Source organism: Haemaphysalis longicornis, unplaced genomic scaffold (genome assembly GCF_048455015.1).
Source record: "Haemaphysalis longicornis isolate Haplotype H1 unplaced genomic scaffold, Haemaphysalis longicornis Haplotype H1 scaffold_8, whole genome shotgun sequence".
Classification (NCBI taxonomy): Eukaryota; Metazoa; Arthropoda; class Arachnida; order Ixodida; family Ixodidae; genus Haemaphysalis; species Haemaphysalis longicornis.
The window spans coordinates 120,035,995-120,060,648 of record NW_027526445.1 but is presented as its reverse complement, the minus strand read 5'-3'; the positions used below and the strand labels follow the sequence as shown (position 1 = coordinate 120,060,648).

General features: G+C 47.7%; 1 protein-coding gene across 2 annotated transcripts in view; it reads left to right on the top strand.

The window, feature by feature from the left end:
- Vps13b (vacuolar protein sorting 13B) overlaps positions 1-24,654 on the top strand; it is a 136,180-nt gene that overhangs the window by 93,078 nt on the left and 18,448 nt on the right. For both annotated transcript variants that reach the window (XM_077680821.1, XM_077680820.1), the window contains exons 41-50: positions 2,749-3,102; positions 3,792-3,878; positions 6,712-6,904; positions 10,590-10,854; positions 14,725-14,935; positions 15,719-15,925; positions 18,477-18,617; positions 20,909-21,359; positions 22,140-22,384; positions 22,951-23,100. In XM_077680821.1, coding sequence (XP_077536947.1) covers positions 2,749-3,102; positions 3,792-3,878; positions 6,712-6,904; positions 10,590-10,854; positions 14,725-14,935; positions 15,719-15,925; positions 18,477-18,617; positions 20,909-21,359; positions 22,140-22,384; positions 22,951-23,100 — 2,304 coding nt within the window. The remainder of the gene's footprint in view (positions 1-2,748; positions 3,103-3,791; positions 3,879-6,711; positions 6,905-10,589; positions 10,855-14,724; positions 14,936-15,718; positions 15,926-18,476; positions 18,618-20,908; positions 21,360-22,139; positions 22,385-22,950; positions 23,101-24,654) is intronic.

Sequence of the window (24,654 nt, the reverse complement as noted above, 5' to 3'; positions counted from 1 at the left end):
GCAAACGATAGCTTCTAAAACACGATTGGCTTTCTGTCCGGGTTCGCTGAAACGGCCTTCCCGATTAGGCATCGCTGTGGCTACAAACATGGCCGCCACCTGATCTGCCATACTGCCTACTTCACGCGCTCACTGCGCATCGCCGATATTTTCCCTGGTTTATTTTACGCTATCAGCTGGGTTCCAGTCTATTCATTCTATCAATTGTGGCTCTGAACAGTGACGTTAACGCGGGGATATGGTTTGATATTGGTGCGAGATTACGAGAAGTTGCGTGGCTCGTAAAAAAAGTTTTGAAATGTGGGGCCTACGACTTCGGCGTGGTTTGTCCTTGAGTGCGAAACGCGGTGCGTGCGTCTATAATCGGGTTCGTGAATTGAACTTTTTGGCTCGTTGTGGTGTTATAAAATGCTGAGGTGTTGCTATGCTTCGAAGCGCGGTCGCGAGCCTCGGCCCGGGAGGAAACGGTCAGCACGAAAGTTGCGGGCGGCGCTGCGGCGCCGCGACCTGTCCAGGCAGCGCCCAATAGCTGCAGGACTGCATGGTTGCCATAGCACGCGACTAATAACGCTTGATGTATGCGAAGTGAAATTTAATGCCCAAAACTAGGTGGAGTAACGCTACTCAAATGATCACCGGGTGGACGTGCGCCCCACGGACTGCAACGGGTAGGCATGCGACCGTTAGCTCGAAGTTGCTCAACTGTTGCCGTGACTACACTCGTTCGTACAATGCAGCCTGGGATTACAAAAATAATAATTTTAGCATTGAAACGGTAAAAGAAAAACGCCACAATTGCATAGCCCTTAAATTTGACAATGTTAACGGCAGTTTTGTTGTCAGTGTTGCGTACAGCCACAACACAATCTCACCAGTTAGGAAAAAGGTAGTGCAGTTAGAACTTTGTGATACTCTAAAAATTCTTTCACGTAAGGCTGTTTCAGTGTACGTGTATTCAAAACTGATTGGAATGTGTACTTGACCCTTCAAATTGCTGAAATTGTGATTTTTTAAGCCCACAAGACGATGTATTAAATGTCCCTACCTGCTCCAAATCAAGCTTCTTCTGCTCCAAAATCGAAATTTTGCTGCTCCGAAAACTGCTCCCAAATCTCTTTGGCCTGTCTCACCCCTGCTCATTCCATTATTTTGTTCGTTCTTGCAAAGCTAAGACTAAGCGAAGACCCCAGTGCGCAGGTGGATCATCAGACCACCAAAAAACCACGCTATCAACGGCATTGTGCTTTGGGCAATTGCATTTTAAGCAGTGTGGTTACGCATTGAGTTCTGTGGGAGGCAAATCGGTGGTTACAAAAACCCGTGTTATGTCCAATCCTGCACTATATGTGGTTACGTTATAAATGGTCTACACCCTAATATTAAAAAGGATATCGAGAGTTTAAATTCTTGCTTGGAGTAAGGCATGCATCAAATTTCTTGATTAAAAAACAGGAAAAGAAAAAATGAAGCCTATACATAGGGGCTCAGCCATTGTGCGTTTCCGTTTTTATTCTCAAATCATTTCAGTCACACCTGTGTAGTTAAACTTGCCTGAATAGTCATTTTTCTGTCCTGGGAGTCTCAATTGGCCATTTTGCAGGCCTTAATCTCTGGGCCCTTCTTTTCACTGCGACCGTCAGCGAATTCAAAACTTCACACCCCCACCCTGATTCATGGTGGCAGTAGTGCTACAAAATGTGATGGAAGATGGATACGGCGCTCCTGTTGTATCTTTTGCTCCATCTTTTGTTTCGAGTTTCGTCGAGCTGTTGCCACCATGAAAGTTCTGTATCAACTTGCCCAGTTTTTTTATGCTCGTTTCGGCCCCTTTGTTTAGAAAATGAGGCAGAAATTATATGCAAGATTGATGCTTTATGCCGGAAGACTCGGAAATTATTTAGGATGCCTTTCCAGGATGGAATACCTAATGTCTGCGGACGGTTGTGAACATGCAAGTGTGTCATTCCTAAACGTAGTCAACGGTGGCAGCACCTAACGTGAAATGACGAATAAGAAGGTACAGGACATATATGCTGAACTCACAACTAGACTTTTTTTTTTTCTTTTTCAAAAGATGCGACTGTAGACAAAAAAAAACAGGAAACAAAATGAAAAGAACACCGAAAATTTCTAGGCACGTATGTGACACTAGGGGCTATTCCCCTTTGAAACGGGTGATTGAACTGCTTTTTTTTTTAAGCAAAATGGTTGCCAAAACTATTAAACATGTGCTTAGAAAACTTGGGTGTTCAACTTGCCCAACTGTCCATTGTACAACTGACATAGCTATCCTCAATTAGCCCACTTGTTTGGGCATTCAACTAAAGTAGAATCCTGTTGATACGTTCTAGGTTCATACGATTTCCTGGTTAGTATGTTCTCAATTGTGAACCCTAAAAATTCCCCATAGTATTTTTCCTTCCGGATAATACATTTTGGTGGATAGTACGTTTCTCCCTTGCATTTTTTTTAAACGTATCAGCAAGGCTCTACTGTAGTATGCAGTGATCCTTAAAAAAATGGGAAAGCTTTTGCATTTCTGTGCAGCATGGATGCTGCGGAGCTGGGGTGTGAGGCAGACCTTTAGAGAGGAGGATTCTGCCAGGCTGCTATTAACAATGACGATAACGATGAATGCAATAAAAATGGAAGTGCCGTGCTGCAAGTTTGTCCAGACAAGCTTCAACTTGCAGCCAGTCGTCTATCACAGAGCTCTCTTTCACTCTCTCTGTGTGTGTGCATCTACAGGTGATCATCTCGGGCCAGGTGACCCTTCGCGGCCACCTGGTGTCGGGCCTGCAAGTCCAGCTGAGGCTGCTGCTGGCGGACACCACCAGGGAGCAGCAGCAGCAGGGCAAGGCGTCGCCCCCGTTGGTGCAGGCCCCGAAGACGCGCACCGTGGTGGTCGACCTGGGGGGTGACAGGGCCTGCTGCAGGAGCCTGATCCTGAGCCCCCGCAGGCTGCACTCCTTCTCGCTCCGAAGGCTGGGCCCCTCTTCATCTACGGACGGCCAGGGGGGCAGAGTGACCGCCACCCTGCCCTGGTCCGCCGAGGTGGTGCTGAACAGTGCGGGACAGAAGGACTGGGCCAGGGTCATCGAGGTGGGCGCTGCTTGCCTGCAAGGCCAAGTGCTTGCGTGCATTCTGGGGATCCTTGAGTGAATGTACTAAATGTCCGGTTAGTACAGGATCATGGCCACTTTAGTGCCAAGAGAATTGTCAGGGAAGGCTCTATTTTTTTTTTTTTTTAGTGCGTTGCGTGGCATTTGGACAGGGTGGACGCGTGCTTTTGAGGGATGGAGATGAACCAGGGCGGGGGCTAATGCTGGAGAAAAAAAGGAAGATGGGGTGTGCTATCAATCGGAAGCCTGCTACCACAGTGACTTCCCTTTCTGTGGCTTGTGTAAATAACCTATAAATGCGTCTGGATACACCACCGCTCTTTTGCCAACCTCGTAACAAGTGCACGCTAATTTGCCATCAACGTCAGTTGGAGGTGTTGAGATCGAGGTACCATCAGATTGACAAAAGTGACGTATTTTTTCGTCACCCACAATTTAGAATGGTCATATCCTTTCCAGATTGTCTCAAGTTCAGCTCCCTGAATTCCAGCATTCTTTCTCTTTTTGTGCGTGTGTGTTTGTGAAAAGGGGTGGTGGGGGCTCAAATCTTGTGGGACTTGCCCTCTCAAGATAATAAATTATCTAATGTAAGATTTCTTTCATAGTTAAGTGTGAAGCCTGTGCGTGTGTGTTTCTGTGCGAGCTGAGTGCCGGCCCTGTTGTGCACAGGTGCCTCAAGACACGGAAGAGATCGGCAAGCTCCAGCTGTGGTGCTACTGCTTTGCTGGATGCTTTGGCTCATCTGCAAATCTCATGGTGAGGCTCTTCTCCCCACTTAAATCTAGCTTGTCATGCCAGCAGACTACGTTGTCCAGTGGTGTCCAGGTTGCTTGTCATAGACCTTGCAAAGGCCATTCCATACGGAGTTGCATTGCAGGCAGTGCATGTCCCAATAAGCAGATCTCTCCTCACAATTCTTTTTGCGACCACAGAGCAGTAGGACCTGCGTGGCTTCCAGTACTGCGTATGCCGGAAATTGTTGTGATAAAGGTATTAGGTATCGTAAGGAAAAAAAAATCCACATTAATTACTTTTCGGAGGGAGTTTATTGGAACGCAGTGTGGTGTAGCAGGACTTGACTGCTGGCTAGTTGGTTCACGGTGTCATGTGTGTACATGAGGTCATGCATACCTGCCAGGTTTCCCGAATTTTCCGGGAGACTCCCGAATTTCCATGGTTTTGTACGATTGTACGACCGAAACAAAAATCTCCCGAAAACGCACCCGTCTGGCCACAATGCGCCGGAGGTATACCTGACAATCCAACCCGACACCAGTTCGCATCATTATCAGTGAAGTGCTTAAAAAGCGTAGTCAGCCATGCGCAGACGGTGAACCTGTTCGTTCCATTGTTAGTTTACTGTTTATAGAAACGCAGCGCCGCCGCCGCTTTCATTTACGCACGAGCACGGCCGTTCTGAAGATTTAGCAAGTCTCCAGTGGTGTAGCTTGTTGTTAGTTTCGACGAAACAACAAAACAGTTCAGTTCCTGCTGTTTTGTATTGCGCTTGCAGTACTATTTCCAGGACTTTCTGAAAAGGGCGGCGTTAGCAACGTCGAACATTTAAGTGGTGTAGCTTGTTGGTAGTTTGGGCAAAGAAACAGTTCATTTCCTGCTATCTTGTAAGTAAATAAAAAAATGTGTGGAAAGTTACCCATTCTGTTGTTGGTGCTACCCCCCCGCCACCTTCCCCCGCCCCCGGTAAGATCTCCCTAATGCCATCCTGACAAACCTGGCCGGTATGAGTCATGTACAGGAGAGGTCAACGTGAGGTCATGTGTGTACAAGAGCAGTAGTTCTGTAGTGGGGATCGACAAGGCCCACTGTAGCGCTGTTCCCCCACACTGTGCCTGTTTCTCCTTTTGTGACAGACCTTGCAGGCAGTGCAAGAACAGGGGGGGGGGGGGGTGATTTATTAACAAAGGAGGGAAGAGAAAAGGCCTGGGGATATTGTTGAACTCAACGGGTAGTTCACCCTCATACGACCCAGTCCAGGGAAGGAAGAGCGGTAGGAGATTGGGAGATAGTCTAGCGCTAGTCCTGTTGTAACCAGGAAGTTGAGCGGTCGCTGGCGGCCAAGCTTCATGCGGTGGAAGCGCAGGGGTGTCCACTGCGACTTCACTGGCTGCTATCGCACGTGAACATCACGGGCAACGAGGTTGCAGACGCCTTGGCCAAAGGTGCTGCTCGCCAGGCAGGGGTTCCAGCCTCCCGGGATGTGGTGTCATTTGACGCTGCAAGGACTATCCTGGCACGAGTGGTGGAGGCCATGCATCCAGATGCCCGAGTAGTCAGTGGCCAGGCCCCACGGGTCTTGCCCGGGCGCATTAGCAGAGACGCCCGGTCGCTCCTTCTTCGCCTGCGGCTCAATTGCTGCAACGTGGGAGCGCGCTTGCACCACCAAGGCCGCCGAGCATCCCCCACCTGCGCCGACTGCCCAGAGCCCGAGACGCTAGAGCACTTGCTGTGCTCTTGCCCGCAGCACGGCACCGCAAGGGCACAACTCCGGGCCAAACTCCAGCGACTCGGTGCCCCAAGCCACAAGCTAGAAGACTTCCTGTTCCCCACGAGACCGGACGCAAGAACAGGGGCTTCGCTGCATCTCACTTTCCCCCTCCCAGCATAGCATGCACTCTAAAGTTGGCTTTTTGCACAACATTGTAGCTGTGTGGGAAAGCCAGACGCACGAATGGTGGGCCTAGAATGGGTGCGTGGGCAAATGGCGTGGCCGTACAACATGTATTGACGGACTTCATCACGGTGTCTATCACTTTTACGAGCTTTGAAGAGATGCCTGACACTTACGTGTGCCATGCTATGGTCATATAGGGCAGAATGGTCCATGAAATTTGCAAGTTTGTTTTCATTTGCTATAAGATACACACACATGCCTCTTGTTTCATTCGGAATAAACGAAAGAAGGTTTGAGCTTGCTGAGAATGCGGGGCCACATAGAACCTCACAAGCTAGATGGATGGCAATCAACTGAACATTTGAGTACACCTGCCTACCCGGACTGGTTAGCATAGATCCATATATCCTGTGCTTCCCAGTTTAAACTTGGGTTCTGTCTGTTCCTGTTATCCTTAAGGTGCAAGTCCTTAGTGTCTCATGAAACGTGAAAAGTGGCCATAGTCATTGTCATTGTTGGCAACACGGATGGCGCCAAAATGGCCACCACTGCAAAGAGAAAATGAATTGGGTTCGTGTGGGATTTGAACCCAGGTCTCTAGAGCAGCAGCCAAGAGAGCTGTAATTACAGCACTAACCTGGCACCCGGCCAGAATTGACCAAAAATGAGCCTGACACATGCACCTAGACAGGTGGCAGCACGTGCATACAACAGGTGCATGCTGAGGAGAGTTCTCATTCTGGGAGGGTGGATTGCAGCCAGTCCACCTGTCGGAGTAACTCTCGTCAGGGGACGAAGAAAAAGAAGAAAGGGATGCAGACACGATCTAGCAGTGAATGAGTGTTTGGTAATTGCTAGTATTCTGCTTTCAAACAGCATAAGCAGATGTAAGTGCCCAAGAAATTTCGGTGGGGAAGGAGGGGACCACCTTGGCAACCGCCCTCTGATCTGCCGCAGGTGCTGGCGTTCACGCCCCTGCACGTGCTGCGCAGCCACCTGCCGAGCAGCCTCCTGGTCCACCTCCATGGCCGGGCGGGCTTTGAGTCGGCCAGCGAGCACTACCACTCGCTCTCGGTGCCCGGCCGAGGGCGGGACTGGCCCCTGCTCGTGGACCCGCTCCCCTCCAGCCTCACCTTCCAGCTCGGCCCAGGTGGGGACCTGCTGCTGGGTTGCCGGGAGACCGGCTCTTTCTTTTCTCTGACTGCTTTTTAAGGGGCCGCAAAGACGAAATAGGTTCATTGTTGAAAAGACTTGTAAGAGACAGTGGAGATATTGAGGGAAATGGATGAAGCCGTACCGATGACTGCCCAGCCATATGTGCGATGTCACAGATTCTTGTTTGTGCGATTGGTGGCTGCTGAGCTAAGCCACCTGCAAGAAACATGACTAGGCGATTGTAGCGGGGACGCTAATTTCATTTGTTCCTATCACTTCGATGCTAATGTGCAGCTCACACACTGATAACTACCGTATTTATTCGAATATAAGGCAAGGTTTTTTATCCAGAATCTGTAGTCTCAAAATCATACCCCACCTTATATTCGAAGTGCAGTATGTATAATGTGTGTATATATATATATATATATATATATATATATATATATATATATATATATATATATATATATATATATATATATGGCGATTTTTTTAACTCTCCAAACTGCCATATAATTGAGACAGCATTATAATCGAATAAATACAGCATGTATGGTTTTAGTGCTGGGCTATGCATGCCACTCCTTCCCATATTACGTCACTGCAGCACTACATTTGAAATGTTTCTATACTTCTTGCATTTTTGCGAATAAAAAAGTGTCTGTTGCTTTACGATTAGACCTGAGTGAGTTACCAAAAGCTGGTTATTTCAAATTGAACAGAGTTGTATTTTGTTTTTGTGGCCCTTTTTGAGTCCCTCCCTTTCTGCCCAGTGATGCCTAAAACGCTTCTCTCTCCCTCTCTCTTTGTGCACTTGGTCTTGGCAGACGTCGGGCTGGTTCCCAGTAAGGATTTGCCGCTCGCAACTACTCCTACGTACTGTATTTGTGCTGTTTTGCATGTGAATCTGCGAGTCGATGAGCAAGCATTTTGTGTGAAGGCGTGTTGCACTTTTGTGCGCAACACATTGTATCTCTCTCACCAGGGATTTTTCTCCAGTTGGTCCCTGGGTTCCCTAAAGGTTTGAAAAGCCACCGTAGTGGTTACAGTGTCTTGTATTAAAGGGACCTTGCAACATTTTTTGCGCAATGCGAGTAAACCTGTGCGACATTTTGATTACACTGCCAGGAAAACCTGAGCCAAATATTACACACGCATGTGAAGCGGTAAGCGGTCAAATCGCCGTGAAAGACGCGAAAAAACCGCACTCTCTTCAATTCTGCTTATTATGCAGCCCTGGCATGGCCGTCCTATTGGCTGTCACTGGTCAACTTTGCAGCTCATTTCTCGCGTTTTCTGTGACGATCCACCCTTGTCGGCGCTGTGTACCAACCTCTTCTATGCCTGAACCTGTAGGCACAGTTTTGCTGTTTCTTTTGTGTTTTGAGTGTGCGCGGAGTTTGAGTGATGAGCTCAATACTTTTCTTTCAACCAGACCACTCGACAACAAACGCTTATTGCTTCAAAAACGCCCCTCCAGCCTGAGCACGTGCTTGCGAGCGAGCAGCCATGCTTACTTTTTTGTGGCACCAGACCGGAAATACACCCCTCCATGAAGCGGAAAAAAGGAGGCAACTTCCCGGCATGCGATACATCGAAGTCCGCCGAAGAGAACACCGCGAGCCGCCCCCTTCTCCGGGAGAGAGCGCGCAGCTTTCGTCACGTTGTCCGCGGGCGCGTTGAGAGGGAAAAATTATGCGTGACTTCTTATAGTGCGTAGTTTCGGTGATAGTGAATGGATTTTCATAATTCTTGCGGGAGGAGATTGCTGGGACAATAGGCTTTACTTGAAAATACATTCTGAGTAGTCGATGTTAAGTGTGTTAAGTGTTGCTGGGTCCCTTTTACTCGATTACAATCCCTGCCTGGTTTTCAATGCCAGGAAAAAAAGAAGTGCCAAAATTTGTCAATTTTTCACCTCAAGACCAGCCGTTTGTGTATGCCACAGCTTCACTCATCACTCTGCCAGCATGGTTCTTTGGGTCACCCTCAACTCGCAACAGCCTGTGTGAAATCCCACGGGTTGTTTAAATTCTGCTTCGAATCGGTGGTACAAAAGGTGTTCAGCTATAGGCTATTTCAATGTGGTGATCCTTTTGCCTCTAAAAAAGGGGTGCATGCTGCACTATACTATTTTAACTGCTCATTCTCTTTTGTTGCGGCAAAGTAGCATCTCTAAATATAAGGTTTGGCAAAGCAGGGGTGCTTACTTCCTGATAGGATTTTTACACTTCTGATCGGCGCCGACAGCACTGGCTTGGCACCAGAGAACCAACATAGGATTCATGCGACCTTTACATGTTGCAGATTCCATACCTGCACCCACCAGGAAAGTAATTGTCTGTCGTGTGCGTCGTCTTTGCGTGTGTATGTCTATTAGTGCTGCTGCGGTTTGGAATAGGGCGCAGTGCGCGAAAGGATCAATCTCAACTGCATTTCTTGTTTTACTACCTGTGTTACCTTGGGCTGTGCTGTTTTTGACGCTTCACTGGTGCAAATGCGCAACCATATTGACCCGTCATCCAACTAAAAAAACTTTACGATCCCTTCCTGAAGAAAGCACAAAAATTTTTTCGCATCAAAACTGCAATAAAAGTGCGTCAAAAGTGTGTGTCCCATCGATTGTCAAACCTTTAGAGATCCGTACCGCGAACGAAGAATGTACCCAAGTGGCAATATTTCGCACACTGAGTAATGCATCTACGAATGATCTAAATGTACACCGATGCGGGGTTTATGAGATACAGGTATACTCTTGTACTCCTTCTGTGTGATCGATGTGTGTATTGTGTTATCTGGACGCATTTCTCTTTCGTGATTTTCAAGTAACTGTTTGGCGCAATGAAAGTCCCGTCTTCATGCAAGCACCGTATGTCCAGAGGTTTTGTCAGAGCTGTTAAGTCGACCAACTGGTCTGTGGGCAAATGCATTAGTTTTTGTTCCATCGGTCCCACTAAAGAAGCTTTCGTCATAAAAAAAACAAAACATGGCAGGGATGGAGATGAAAGTAACCCAGGCATAAGCGGTGGCAGGCAGGTGACTTAACTAACCACTATTCTAGACCGATGTCATGTGGGACATGAGGCTCGAGGGGCCTGAAATATGAATGAAAGGGTGCTGAGAAAAGTAAAACACAAAAGAGAGGAGTGCACACCCCTCACGGCTTTATACAGCATGTCTCAGAAAAAAATAAAACATAGAAAGGCCTCTAGCTTCAACCTGGAATATAGAAACATAATGCGGTGCACGTGGTTTTGCCCTGCTTCACGGGCGATTCACTAGGTGGCGCAAGCTGGCCTAAGGTGCGTAGTTTGAACCGGAGGAATAGGAACGCATTTTCTGATAAAAGTGGTGCCACTGTCGGCGCTGCGTAGCCTTCATCTTCTAAATTTCCATGACGTTTTCGTCTCATAACCTTTTCTTCTGTTTGGTCATGTTTATTGTCTGTGCAACTTTTTCTTCTGTTTATTTGGAAGCAAATGCATGTACGAGGTCTAGGAAATGGCCTATGCTGAGACACCATTACTGGTAAACTCTGTGCCACTTCCTATTTCTGCGGAAAATTGATAAAAGACGGAAGAGAGGGAGTGCAACTAGACTGTACAGCAGTAGTCACACATTTAACAACATCCCCGACCGATTTTGTGATCCCCTTGCCTCATGTTCCGTTCAACCAGGCAAGCGTGTGTCCTCCCCTCCACTGGAACTGCGTCCACCCGCGCTGGACCACGAGGTGTCCACCACTCCGCCCGAGGACCTCTGGCGGCTACGGAGCCCCGAGTGGAGCTACGGCTCTCCACACGCGGCCAAGTGGCCCTACGACGACCCCGACCGCTCGGACCAGGTCGACCGTCTCTGGGAGCAAGGGAGGCTGGCCACCAGTGCGCACCAGCTCTCCTCCTCCCCCTCCTCTCCTGTGCCTTCTCCCTCTCCCTCTTCCAGGTAAGAAGTCCTGCTGCTGCTAGGGGCTCCGCAAGAGTTGGCGCTGAGCGTAGGAGTGTTAGATTCTCCCATATCTCACTTTACATATCTTTATCTACTTTACATTTTCAAAAACATAAACTGGGCCTGTACTGCTAGGCTGTCAAAAAGAAAAGCAAATTTAACATATCAATGTGCTAAACCAGTGGCCCTAATTCATGGATGTGCTTTGGACTCCTGGGTAAAATTGGCGATGTACCAAAGAGTGGCAGGGGGGGAATGGAAATGGACCTGAAATATTATTACTGCTGCATTCATACGCACGTCCTAGTCTGTGTGTTTGGATTTCCCTTTCAGCACCGATGTTCTGGTGACAGAAAATCCAACATTTCACATCGCCTCGGGGGGATTTAGTGAAAGAGAAACAAAACGGGAAGGAGGTGGAAATGGGAGCTTGCAGTCACCCGGAATGCCTTCGCGTGATTCCCTGGCTTCTTCTCGCAGGCGCTTTATGGTTGGTGGACCCTTGTTTTAGGAGGGACCACTTAGCTAAACATAAGCCATGACCAAGAGGAACACTGCGGTGGAAGACTGCTCATTATTGCTTGAAATTTTTCATTGTGAGCCGAAATCCTTGCATATGAGGCATTTCTCTTGCTTTTTGCCTTCATCAGATGGATGGCCTCCGTGGCCTGGAAAGGAATCCCACAACCTTGTAGTGCTCAGAGACAGGGCACTTAACCACTGAGTGTCTGTGGTGTTTCGTAACAAGGAGGCGTTTTCTTAATTCGCTGTGTGCAAGCATGCTACCGTATAATGCGGAATATAGGTCGAGCCCCTTACCTTGTAACACAAAAATGCAAAAAAATTTGGTACACATCGTTTTATTGGGGCTGTAACTTGTTTCGTCTCAGATTACTTGTTAGGGTTGTCCTAAATGTCGTCGAACGACTGCTTCTCACTGGCCACACAGCTAGCCATCCTCGGTGCAGTCCAGGGAATTGCTTATGCAGCACTTCTTAAGCACTCACGAGACCGTGTCATCGTGAAGCGAGTGCAAAGCATTGGACACCCATGTGCAGACCATACTGAGAGCCACTCCATGCCTGTGGCCAGCAAGCATCTTGGGTTATCCATTCGGGGAGACATCGCATGACGCTTGCGGACAAAAGTTGCCCTTTGTACAGCAGCACAGGTGCATAGAGCAGCGCTCGTGGAGCAAAATCTTCCGAGCATTGCATACCAAGAGCCGCACCTTCAGCGAATGCCAGTAGCGTATACCTCTTTTGGTGACACCAAACCTGGCACAAGGGGGACACGTTGTTGGCTTTGGAAAACCCCCAACTTTTCCTTTAAATGCAGCTGCGAACTGGCGCCAAGCGCCTGAACTCATTTTGAGCAAGAAAAAAACAGTACCGCACACACATTCACTGACAGCGAGAGAAGCAACAAGACAAAGATGACGGTACGTCCGATTGATGGTGATGGTGACGGTGTTTTTGCGTCTTGGATGGCCTCGATGGGCTGCCCAGTTGCTAAATAACGACTAGAATTATGCCAGCGACCACTATATAGGTCGATGGATGACCTTTTCGCAAATTTTTCGGTAAAAAATTCCGACCTGTAGTCCACTTTATATGGTATTTGACAGCATGCCTGTTATTGCAGTGGTCCAGCTTGCGCAGCATTTGAAATTGTGGGATTTTCAAAGTATAATTTTGGTGCGTGTATGATTTTTTATGTTTAAAGAACTTGCGCCTGCAAGCTGAAGCTCCTCAGCTCAGAAACAGAGAAAAAGAACCAGAAAAGCAGAACCTAGCAATTTAAAAGAAAAGGAGGAAATAGATTTGGAACACCATGCGAGAATGATTGTACTGTGCTTATCATGTGAGCACTTGTTTTTTTGGTATTAGGGGCTTAAACCTGGGTTGCACACTTATTGTCACTTAAGGTCAGTGGCTTAGAAACTTTCTGTTATAAGTGGGGGTGGGGGGGGGGGGGGCTGATAGAAAGATTAGTGGCTGGTGGGGGGAAAAAAAACACGACCAGAAGTTAAAGGGGCACTGACACAAAAATTTTGCATCGTTTTTTTTTTGCGATAAGTAGCTAGTGACCTACTTATAACCTGTAGAAACCTCGTTTGCTTCAGCGTGCGGCGGTTGTTTAATTAGAGGCATTTTCAATGCGGCCGGTCGCAGTTTCGGTTTCAGCGAGTGCCGCGAAACGATGGATTTTGTGGATTTTTTGTGAACAAAGCTGACCACGTGACCGCCGGAGGGATATCACAGAGCAGAGCCGCTGTAGCACTGTCGAATCCACATGGACGGCAGTTTCTGTGAATGTCCCCACGTACTGATCTCGTGAGGCGCTTAATTAAAAAGCGACCGTGGATGTGACGCAGGCGCTGCGAGTGCAAATGCTACCGCGGCTAAAGAACGACGCGCGACGCTGGAGACAGTGGGTGGCAAGATGCGCGCTGGGAGCAGCCGGCCGGTCTGCCTACGTCCGCCTACAGATGTGTTCGGCTTAGCACTGCGGCGGATATTCGAGTGCCGCTCTCGTAAGCGGTGCAGGTGACAATTTTTAATGCAACCCGCCATCGCATCATTAACTCCTTTCTCATGTAAGCCACCATGGTCGGGACTTGGGGACAATTTCGTGCAGCGGTAACAAGCTATCACTCGAGCTACCTGCGCCGGCCTGGGCCACTTCGCGGCCGTGGCCGCCGCCTGCACAGCGACTGTGTGGCTAGCTCAGTGGGCTTTTCGTGCCTCCGGCGCGTTTTCGCATCCAGTGGTAATAAACAGTAATAGAAACAGAGTGCCTGGAATCGCTGTAGAACTTTGGTTGCGGCCAGCTGCCCGATGAGCTGAAGAAATCACGGCGCCTCCGCCACCGCCGCCAACGATCGGGTCGTTCGTTCTCGAGAGCAGAAGCTCCGCCCTCCGGCCCTCCGATTGGAGCGGCGAGCCGGCGAAAAACGCGGGCAGTGCGGAAGCGGCAAACACAAACTCGTGACGTGTTTGGATGTTGTTTATTTACACAATATCCTCGGGATGTCGATTGCGCGTGGTCCTCTGCTGGCTTGGCAGCATGTGTGCGTCGTTGTTTTGGACGAACTGAACTGATCAACACACTGCTTTGCACCAATTGGGCTTACTGGACGATGTGCATGCAAAATACAGAGCCATTAATGTAGAAAAAAATAAAAAGAAACGATGTGTATTTGTTTGTCAGTATAAATAAAAGCTGTACGCTGCCTTCGCTCTGGGGTTGACAGGGGGTTTTCTTCCATCAGGAAGTCCATCAGGTCTAGTTCCAGCCTTCTTCAGTGGCCAGCATTCTTAGTAGTGCCAAAAGTATAAACTACATGGGACGGGAAAAACTGATACAAACATAGAAACAAAGTGAAATTAGTGTTCTCGTGGGTGGATTTTATTTGGCGCGAGCTCACTTTGATCGCTAGCAGCAGTAGGGGTTGAACTGGTTGAACCGTTGAACTACGGACGAGCATTGAACCGAAGAACTAAAGCCACTTGTGACAGCATGTTGAGGGTGGCCAAGCGGGTACGCCGAGGGACCGGCCCGGCAGAGCACACAGCCCTGAGAGACACACACACACTCGATGCTTCCAGCAGGAACATAACCTGCCCCGGCGGGGAGCTTGCTTTATTGGCGCACCTATGTTATATTCGCAAACACCACAACCTAGAGTGTGCTAGTTTGTACACTGATGATGATGGTCGGCGTGGTGCCATCTAGGCGAGACCCCACACACTACAGTAGTGTCAGTACAAGGCCAGCTAGCCCTCTTTGGCATCCTTGCTCTTCGAAACCTCTTGTAGACGTCTTCTAGGTGTCTTCTAAACCTCGACATCATGCCCCTTTCAGCGTGGAGTGTCCGACGGAGGTTCCGGAGACGGAGCTTCATGTGAAGCAGTACCACGATCCCGACCTGCCATTTCCCGGCACGGTGCTGGTGGACATCAAGCCCTGGGCCTTCCTGGTCAACAGCACGGGCACCGAGCTACGCCTGCTCACGGGCAACCATGGGGTGTGGACCCTGTCCAGGGGGCAGGCGTTTGCACCGCCACCGCTTCATGTGAGCACCTCTGTTCACCGAGGCTCGGCATGACTCAGTTTGTCTCCGAAAGCGAAAGAGTTCCTCGATGATTTCCTTTTCGTGGGCCTAATACAGCATGTCCTTTTTCTGCGCCCATTTTTGCCATTTGCTTGGCTTATCCATGCAGTTTATTGTAGGCTTTAACTGTTCACGCACTGCTCACAAAAAAGAAGAAATGAATAAGGAAATTGTTGTGTTCTCGACTATACGGAGGCAGCTTGACTATACGGAGGGGAGTAACCCGCCTTTATTGGTCACAGGGTGTTAGTTGAAGAACTCAGAAAGTTAGGCGGGCCTCTTTTTGTAGCGATAGCTGCAGCAGCAGAGAAAAGGGCAGATAATGGCACTGAGGACGCGCATGCGCAGGGACCCACGCTACCAATAACACAACAGAAATGGGCATATTTTCTGATCCAGCGCCTTTGGCGCTGCCCAGTGGGCAAAATCATAAATCTTCATGGGTCGTGTTTGCTACCCTTGGTCACATTTGGGTGTAAGCTGGTTGTGCGAGAATATGCGAAGGCACAAATTGTACAGTTTGGGCATAAGCTAGCTGGTGGGGTGAGAATATGTGAAGGCACAAATACTGTAAATGTGCCCCACTTGATTCCATGGTACATTCCATGATACATTCAAAGTAAATTTGGTTGAGGGGAATTTTCAGTGCAGTTGGCCTTTTAATGACATATTGACTTCTTTTCTTTTTATCAACTCGCGTTATTGCGTGTCTGAGTGCCACTTTTGCCTGTCGCACGTCTGCAGGAGCCCTTCTTCGTGGCCATTGAGGAAGGCGGCACCCTGCACTGCTGCCTGCGGCCACTGCGGGTGGATCCCTCGTACCTGCTCCAGAAGAAGGACAAGGGGGACTCCTCTGCGACAGCGTCGGAAGAGTCTGCCAACTTGCTGCAGCTCTCGGTCCCCACACCCGTCTGCATCTGCTTCCGCTACCCGGGGTCTCCGTCGTACGCTGTAAGTGTGTGCTTTGCGTACGTAGCAACCCAAAGGTGGGGTATGAATACAATACGCATATTGTCTTCAAGTAATGTCTTAAGTTGCATACTGCCTTCACGGTTCCTTTAGGGGCCCTGAAGATAATATGCAACTGTCGTGAAGACAGTATGCAACTTGTTCCACTTGAAAGAACGAGCCTTTGATAACCTATTCAGCTTCGTTCCTGCCACGAAAGATGCTTTTTGAACGAAATAAAAAAAAAATTGGTTCAGGTTGCACTAGTGGTGCAAGGATGGAGAAACAGCAGAGCTGGGAGTCAACCTAACTTCTTCCTGTTCTGCTTAGTTTTTCTGGGTTTTGCCAGGCTGCCAAGTTTTTTTTTGGTTTCATGATGTTCCTGCTAGGCTAGGCTAAGTGTTGAGGGATGAGGCCAAGTTTAGCCGGATTTTACAACGCCGTTCTGGTTGGCCCCCGCACTGATGACGGATCCTAGGGAGGAAGAAGCTAGGTCGACCCGCAGCTCCGTTATTTCTCCAGCTTCACACCACTAGTGCAAGCTGCGGCAATATTTTTTTGCATTTTAGTTGCCCAAAAAGGCTGTCACCTTTAAAATGGTATATATGCCCCATGTGCTCACACTAGAGCAGGCGTGAAAGCCAGCTTCACTGTTACAATACCCTATCTGCGGGGGTGCACCCTTTACAGGCGGAGCTGTTTTTTTCTTGGTATTTTTTTGCTAACGCCATTGTTGCAAGCTTAAGGTTGAACAGTTACACTGTTAAAAAACAAATGCAGGAAATTTAGCTACGCAACATCAGCACTGATGCAGTAAAGGGGACACTGAAGATGCAGTTATCAGTATGTAAACTGCATGTTAAAATCAAAGTGTTAGAATGAAACAAAACTAGAGTTCCTGTAGTAGTGTTTCTTGGCAGCGGTTTCGGTTACCAGCCACCAATTGTACAAACAAGATCCCGCAACCCCATAAAGACCCGGCGAAAGAGTAGCTGGTGAGCCGCCACTGCTTTTCTGATACCTAGATTATCTGTTGGAATATTGCAATAACATTGCTATCACTGTTGTCAGTACAAAGTAGTCTTTCTAATGAACCAAGCTGGGATTTTGTTGTCACACCCCTCCAAAAGCATTTATGGATGAAGTAAAAAATGAGCAAATGGGACGAATGCTGCCGTTGCTTCTTCTCAACGCTCGTGAAGCTGACAAGGTGTGGGTGCATTTGACATGCGTGTGGAAATGCCACAAGAGGGGACTGTGACAAAGGTCGATGCTCAGCGCAGAGCTTGTTGAGCTGAACAACGGCGCAAATGATGACAAGTTCTGCATGCACCCGTTGACCGCAAAGTGGTGCTAAAGTGATTAAAAAAAATCAAAGCCCTTTTATAAGAGAAAGATGCTTAAAACGCAAAACTTTTGTCCTAGCAACCTGAGCCAAAGTCAAAGTTCAAATTCCAAACTGCTTTGACTGTGTTGGAATGAGCCAGTCAGATAGACATTGGCTTCATGACACGAGGGACCCAGGTTTGGTTCCCACCACAGAGAGCGTTTCTTTTTTTTTTTTTTTTTTTTTTTTGATGTGCTTGATAGGCCTTTGTGAAAAATCCATAGTGTAAGTTGGCTTTGCTGCAGTGCATGTTTGGCATAACAATTTGGATTCTGGACTTTGACGATATTGGCTTTCAGCCAGAGAAAGCTTCGCATTTCAACCTTCCATCACTTTACCCTTGTCATCATCAATGTCAGAGAAATTTGGCTTTCCTGCAGTGCGTTTTGCTGTGCGCCGGTTGCCATCATTGAGGCATAGAAAGCTTTGCTTAAAAAAAAAAACAGGATAACAAAAACAACCAACTGACACTTACACCTCTCGATGACTATCTTGCATTCACCTTAATAAAACGGCTTTCGTTTTCTTTTCTTTTCATGGTTGTGCAAGTCCCGTGTACGTTGCATCAAGAGCATGTTAGTGAGTGGATAAAATGTTCCACCTATACCCCTGCTGACATTCGTTCTTCATTCATTCGTTCGTTCATTCATTCATTCATTCATTCATTCATTCATTCATTCATTCATTCATTCATTCATTCATTCATCTTGTTATTTATAGCTTGCCCTTCCATGCCTCGTCATTTTACAAATACCTAATTGAAAGTACCAGTTCAAAGCTAGCTCAGATGTGTTGACCACTTCATTTTGGGGAACCCTGCTTTCAAGTATTATCTAAGTATTGGTAAATTGATTTTTATTGAGGTTGCTCCTCGCAATGTAAAATGACGGAGGTAACATTGCAAATTTTTTAACGTATTATTTACATTTTCTTTTTGCGTTACCTTGACGCCTACTTGCCAGTAGAAAAAAGATGGCACTAACTCAAACAAGTCTTTAAAAATGAAGCTCTTGTGGTAATATGGTTTGATGTGTGGGCTTTCTTTAGGCTTAGATTTAAAAAAATAGAAGGCATTGATCAGTTTTTTTTTTTCTATTTGTGATGAGACTAGGAGGGACAGAAAGATACTGAGAAGGGAAAAGCAAGCTCGTCTCTGTCTCTGTGCAGGTCTGCCGGCTGACAGCCCTCGCGCAAGACTTTGAAGGCTGCCTCGTGGTGACCTTCAGGTCTGCGGTCTACCTCAGCAACCAGACGGACTTGCCACTGGCAGCAGCGGGCTTCACTGTCAGGGCACTTCTGGGCAGCTCGGTACGCAGGTGGCATGTTTCGTGCAAAAGCACCACTACCCTACCAATCTGCATTTCACTACTGCTTGTACAAAGGCTATTCTCAGCTAGTGCACAAAAAAAAAAAAAAAAAAGAGAGAGAGAAAGAAACGGGCCATTTTCACTAACGCAGGGGTGAGACACCTGCGTATATTGCACAGTTTTGATACAAATTGGTTTTCCTGCGCTGGGTTGCTCCAAAAGCTTGACAATTGCAAAAATTGCGCCAAACTGCTCCAAAACAGTCTAAGAGCCGAGGCTTTTAATTCTTCAGTTTCAGTGGAGAAAAATGCTTACTGACGACAGAATTTTCCCGAAATGGTGCTGTTTGTAAAGGTTTAGTTGATTGAACATTCAATAAAAAAACGCACATTGTCCCCGAGATAGTTCTTTTGAAATTCACAATGTCGGTTTGCACATGTTTTATTCTGTGCGTTTTCAAAGTTTTCTCATCGTAAAACATTGCAAAGTCCTGTAGAAAAAATATGTACTGAGGCGACAAACTACTTGTGCACGTAGATGAAAAACGACAATTTTTGGAGCGCCATATCTCCGGAACGACGTTAGTGGGCGCCGCCATTTTTGTGTGGTGAAGATTCCAAAATATGGCCGCCTGGCGAAGCAGTTGCTCGTGGTTCAGGCAGAGTGCTCTTTGCCGATTTCTACTCTGGTTGTGGTTATGGGGGTGGCTGGGTCTACATTCAATCGTCTGATCTGTTGCGGAAAGTTCCGTGACTCGAAAGACGGAGTTCGTCTAAAACAACGTGGTGCCCGCGAATTCGCCGTGTTTCGGCCTGGAGTGTGAGGAGCAGTGCGTGCTGGAAGTGAAATTTCGAACTCATTGCGGTGTTATAGAACGTTCAGTTATTGCTGCCTTGCGAGCGGCGGGAATGAGACGATCAACAATGCAGAAAATGGTGGCGCAGGCTACATCGCCACAAAATGTTCAAGCAGTGTCCGATTGCGGGACGGGCTATTATTGCAAGCTAGTAATATTGCAATAGTTCATCTATCTGATGTGAAATTTAATGCCAAAATGGAGGTAGCTAAACATACCAACGTTACTTAAATTACGATCGTAGTGAATGTGCACTGTGGGACTTGAAATGGGAGGGAGGGGGGGTGCGCCGACTGTCACCTCGCTTTGCACAAGTTTTGCCATGGCTCTACATTTGTGTGTAAAGCTGAGTCCGAATTACAAAAATTATAATTTCGGCATTCACATCATAATAAAATTCCTTACGATTGCTTAGTTTTTCAATGCGATATATTCAATGGAACTCCACGCTGTCTATGCATAGAGCTTAAGAATTTAAAAATGGTTTGTAAAAAGGTATTGCAGTTTGTACCTTGTGATACTCTGGTAGCGAAAGTTTTATTGAAAGGCTGTTCCAGTGTTGTGTAAGTTTAAAACTGATTAAAAAGTGCACTCCCCTCCCCCCCCCCCCTTCCCCCTCCCCCGAGTTGCCAAAAATTGGATTTTTGAGGATTCTAAGCTGACAAATATAAATGTTGTTCTTCTGCTCCAAAATCAAGATTTCGCTGCTCCAAAAACTGCCCCCAAATCTGATTCAGCTGTCTCACCCCTGCTAACGTGAAACTTGGGTGTATTCTTGGCCCCGTGGCGTTTTTGCCAATAGAGATGAAACCATTGGGAGGTAGAGGTATACAGCTTTGCTGTAAAGTCGTCTCGTCTTTGAAGCGCGAAGCTTGCTAGTGCGAGGCATAAACGAGTTTCCCGGTGTTTTAGTACCGTGACTACATGAGACAGTGATTACGACTATGACAGAGAAGACGCCAGCAGCCCCAGCCCTTAAGGGACTTCCTTAAAAAAAGAAGCACTGCCACCATGGTTAGACATAGTGCTAACCCCTAACAAAAATGTGCCACTCACAGGCTTGGCTGTTTTTAGGTACGCCGAATATATTAGGCGGCAATAGACAGGATCGATTTCATTCACAGTGACTGCTATTCTGATGGAGGTGAAAAGGAAGACAGCCGTGTGTCGGGAGTTTGGTGCATGTTTGAGACCCCCAGGTGGTCAAAATTTATCCGGAGAATGGCGCACCTCATCACCCAGAGTGAACTCGGCATGAAAATGTGATGTGATCTGGTTATAGACAGGCCTCACTACATTTACCTACAGCTGTCCCTATCTCGCCACTTGTGTCTGAATTGTGTACCCTTAGTCATTTGTTTTTGTTCTTTTAAAGAGGAACTGTTTCGGTAAGTTGTTTCGCCTTCCCCCGCCTTGTCCCCCACTTTTTCCCCAAGACGCAGGCATGGACGGGCGCCATCGAAATGGCCGCCGAGACCTCGCTTCCCCCCGGTGGCCACGAGAGCCAAGGCGTCGTCCCTCTGCTCTTCTGGAACAGCAGCAGCAACATCGATGACACGGAGATCGACGAGGTGGCCGTTGGCCGCCTCTTTGTCAGCCTCGCACTGAATTGCCAGCCAGCCCAGGGCGGCGGCAGGCTGTGGAGTTTCCCCGTGGCACTGGAGCAACAGCAGCAGGCAAAAAACGTGCGCTGTTCCATGTCGCTCTTCAAGCCTTCCACCGGAGGAGCGTCGTCATCGTCGTACGTGACTGTGCCACTCGCCGTCACGTGTCACTGGAGGGCCGGCAGCGTGTACGTCGTGGTTGCCCGGGACGCCAACCCGCTCCTGCGCATCTCCAATGCCACGTGTGCCACGCTTGTGTTTGCCGAGAACGGGCTGGCTGAAGGTGTGTTGCTCTGCTCCGTTGGCATTGTTTTTTTGTACAGCGAAGCTGTATATGTCTCGGTCTTCATGTGGCGTCTGTGTGTAAAATCATGTCAACAAACAATCGCACGTTGCCGCTCAAGAGCTAGCGTAAAATGTTGTGTAGTTCTCAAACTAATTTGGATGTCTTGGAAAAAATCACACTGATATTGGCTGCTACGATGACTCTATCGCAGCGCCGAGTTTCATTCACTTGTCTTAACTAGTTCACTCACAGTGAAGTTTTAAGCGTTGCAGAATTCCTGCATGCTGCCAATACATGGCCACCTACGGAGGGAGCGTGGTTGGCGAAACGGCTGTAGTTCTTGTTTTGTCAAAAACATCCCAAAACAGATTGTATGACAAATAATTTAGGAAGAATTCTAAGGAAGTTATGTGTAAATTTAGTATAAGTCGCCGTACATAACTCAGTATAGGTGAAACGGGAGATCGGGCAAGTTGGTTGGTTATTAAATGGATAAACAGCGCAAAACTACAAAATACAAGAAGGAGGGTACAAAGAGACGCAGCTCTCCGTCAGTCAGCGCTATGTCTGTTTGTACCCTTATTTTTGTGTTTCTTTGTTTTGCTCTGTTTATCCTTTTAATACTATACTTATTCACCAATCCAGCTCCACTGGTCTGCCATCTTTACAACGGTGGGAGGGCTGTAAATTTTTTCCCCAACAGCAGCAGTATGTTTCGACTGGAACAAAATGCAAACATGTGAAGTGGGAGCCCTTTTTCCTTCTCTGCGTATGCAGACCTGTGGCTGCTGCCCTCGGTGGGGCCCGGCAGCTCGGTGCACTTCACGCCCCCGAGCCTCCTGGCCTACTGCAACGGGCTGGGCGGAGCCACGGACGCGGGCGGGGTGCTCCTGCTCCTTGGCTGCCTCAGGGACGCCGGGCCACAGCTGGTGTCGTGGAGCAGTCCGGTCGCGTGCCTCGACGTCGCCAACCAGTTTGTGCGGATCCCGGGCCTTGGAGACGTGCGGGTGTCTGCTCAGAGGGTGAGGAACTTTGTTCGTTCATCAGTTGTTCAGTCGGTTGGAGTGCAGCTGTTTTTTGAGGTCACACGGGAAGAGGGGGGAGGTCTCGAGCTTGATTATGCCAATCATGGCTTTGAAGAACTGCTATTTAAAATAGATGGTCTTTGATACAAGATTCAGTTGGAAAAGCCAGTGCCGACTTCTCAAAAAGCTTATCGTTTCAGAGAGCGGAAAGAACAGACCGCAGTTTTTAGAACCATAAAGTCATCATCATCATCATCGCTGCCGCCGTCATCAATTGTTTTGAGCCCCCCGCCCACCTTCAACACACTTTTGAATCCTCTGCAGGCCACATTTATTCATTGAAGCCATCATCGACACTAATCGTGCATCGTCGCACGAGAGTGTGTTTGTAACACCCAACATTGAGCAGTCCACTTCGCCTCGGGATTTTTCTTTTTATATTGCCGTGAAACTTGCATCAGCCACTATACCTTCGTCAAAGTTCTGCCGTACCATTGCAAACTGTGCCTGATAACTTTAGCATAGCAAGGAGCAACCTCCGTTCCTTTCTCTCCTGAACCCAGGCTGGCCACACAACGCACCTGCTGGTTCAGCTCGTGAGCCGAGCGGAAGTGTCGGCGAAAGAAATCCGCAGTCGAATCGGGGAGCCCCAGCCCGCCAACAACGTCTGCGTCACCCCGGGCGGCACCCTCACCGATGGCCTGCTGAGCATGGTCAGTTGTGTTGCCGCCATAAGTTTTGCTTTGTGAGCGGAAGAATGTGGTCTCTCGTCTGTATTGCTATTGTTCCTCTTCTCTGCCTATGTTCACACTCAACTCCTTGTTACTGATTGATGTTGTTTTTGCTGTATTTTGCAGTTTCTTTCATTCGGGTTGCTGTTTAATCCCTTTAGGTGCTGATAACTGAGTTAGTGTGTTCGTTCATTGCGGCGAGAAGCAGTCAACCTTCGGGATGTGTGACCATTAAGGTGAAATTTTTGTTGGTAAAGTCATTTCAAAACTGCGGGCTGACGTATTTTGTTTTTGAGATTTTAGGCCTTCTATGATAGCAGAGCTTTATTGAATGTCTATTACTCCAGAGAGTTAAATCGTTTGGGAGAGTTAAAGCAGAGGCATGTCGCAATCTTGAAGGCCAAAGTATAGCATGTTGGTTGTCAATTGTCTGTTGGTTTCAAATTTTGCCTTCTTTTATCCAGCACTATGTCTTGGGTATGCCCTGAAAATGAACCCCATAAATAGATCTTTACTCTTTACAAGGCTGTAGCTTTTCCCAGATTGTGAGCAGTCATTTACAGTGGAACCTTAATGAGCCTATGAAAAACCAAGTGGCCATTCATTGCGCTTTACTTTGTAGTGAGTTTTGTTCTTTTACTTTGACGATTTGCATTATCACTGACCAGCACAAAAAGAAACGCTTGTGCCTTGCTTATGTGTATATGTACTCATCGCTTGCGTGGATTATGTTGTGTAGGTGCCGAGGTAATGTTTCTGCTCATGCAAGTATGCCCATGTATTTTTTCAAAAATGTCAATTTTTTTTTCTCATTTCAAATTCTCAAGCCAGCTAAAAATACCCTCCTTATTTTATACCTGCGCTACAAAAACATTTCAAAGGCCTTTGGAAGGCCTTCGAACCAGTTGTCTACCGAGTTGGAAATACATAGGGCACACTTCCAAGGGAACATTCAACTGTCAATTGCAAGCTGCCCTGTGGCAGAGGTGTTAGTCAGATTGCACTTAAATTTCAAGTGGGAGCTTGCCATGCGCTTTGCTTTATTCAATAATTTTTTTCTTGCCTTGCAGTGCAACCTCAGGCTGTAGCGAAAGCTTCTTTGATCTACGTTTTTGTGTAGCACTTGTGCGCGTTTGTCTCTCCCCTGTTTGTCTGCTCTTTGCACTAAAAAGAGCCGTGGGCCATTTACACCAGCTAGCCCAAAAGCCCACTCTATGGGATGTCTTTTAACTTAGGCTGAAATACTTCTGCTGCCAAGGCTGTACAAAACATGTACAGAGGTGAGGAAATTTCACCTTCCCGTTTGTGTTGTGTTTCCTAGTCCCCGTCTATGTTTTGTACAGATTTAGCAACACAAGTATTCCAGCCTAAGTTCAACATGTACCGACTAGCCCAAAGAAGTGCTTTACCAAGTTTTTCTCAGTGCAGAGCACTTTAAGGGCTCGCCTTGTCGTCGTAGCTCGTTGTAATGTGTAACGCGTAACGCTCTAAGATATCAAGCGACTGCTGGAATCAGACGGCGCAGCGAGATAACGA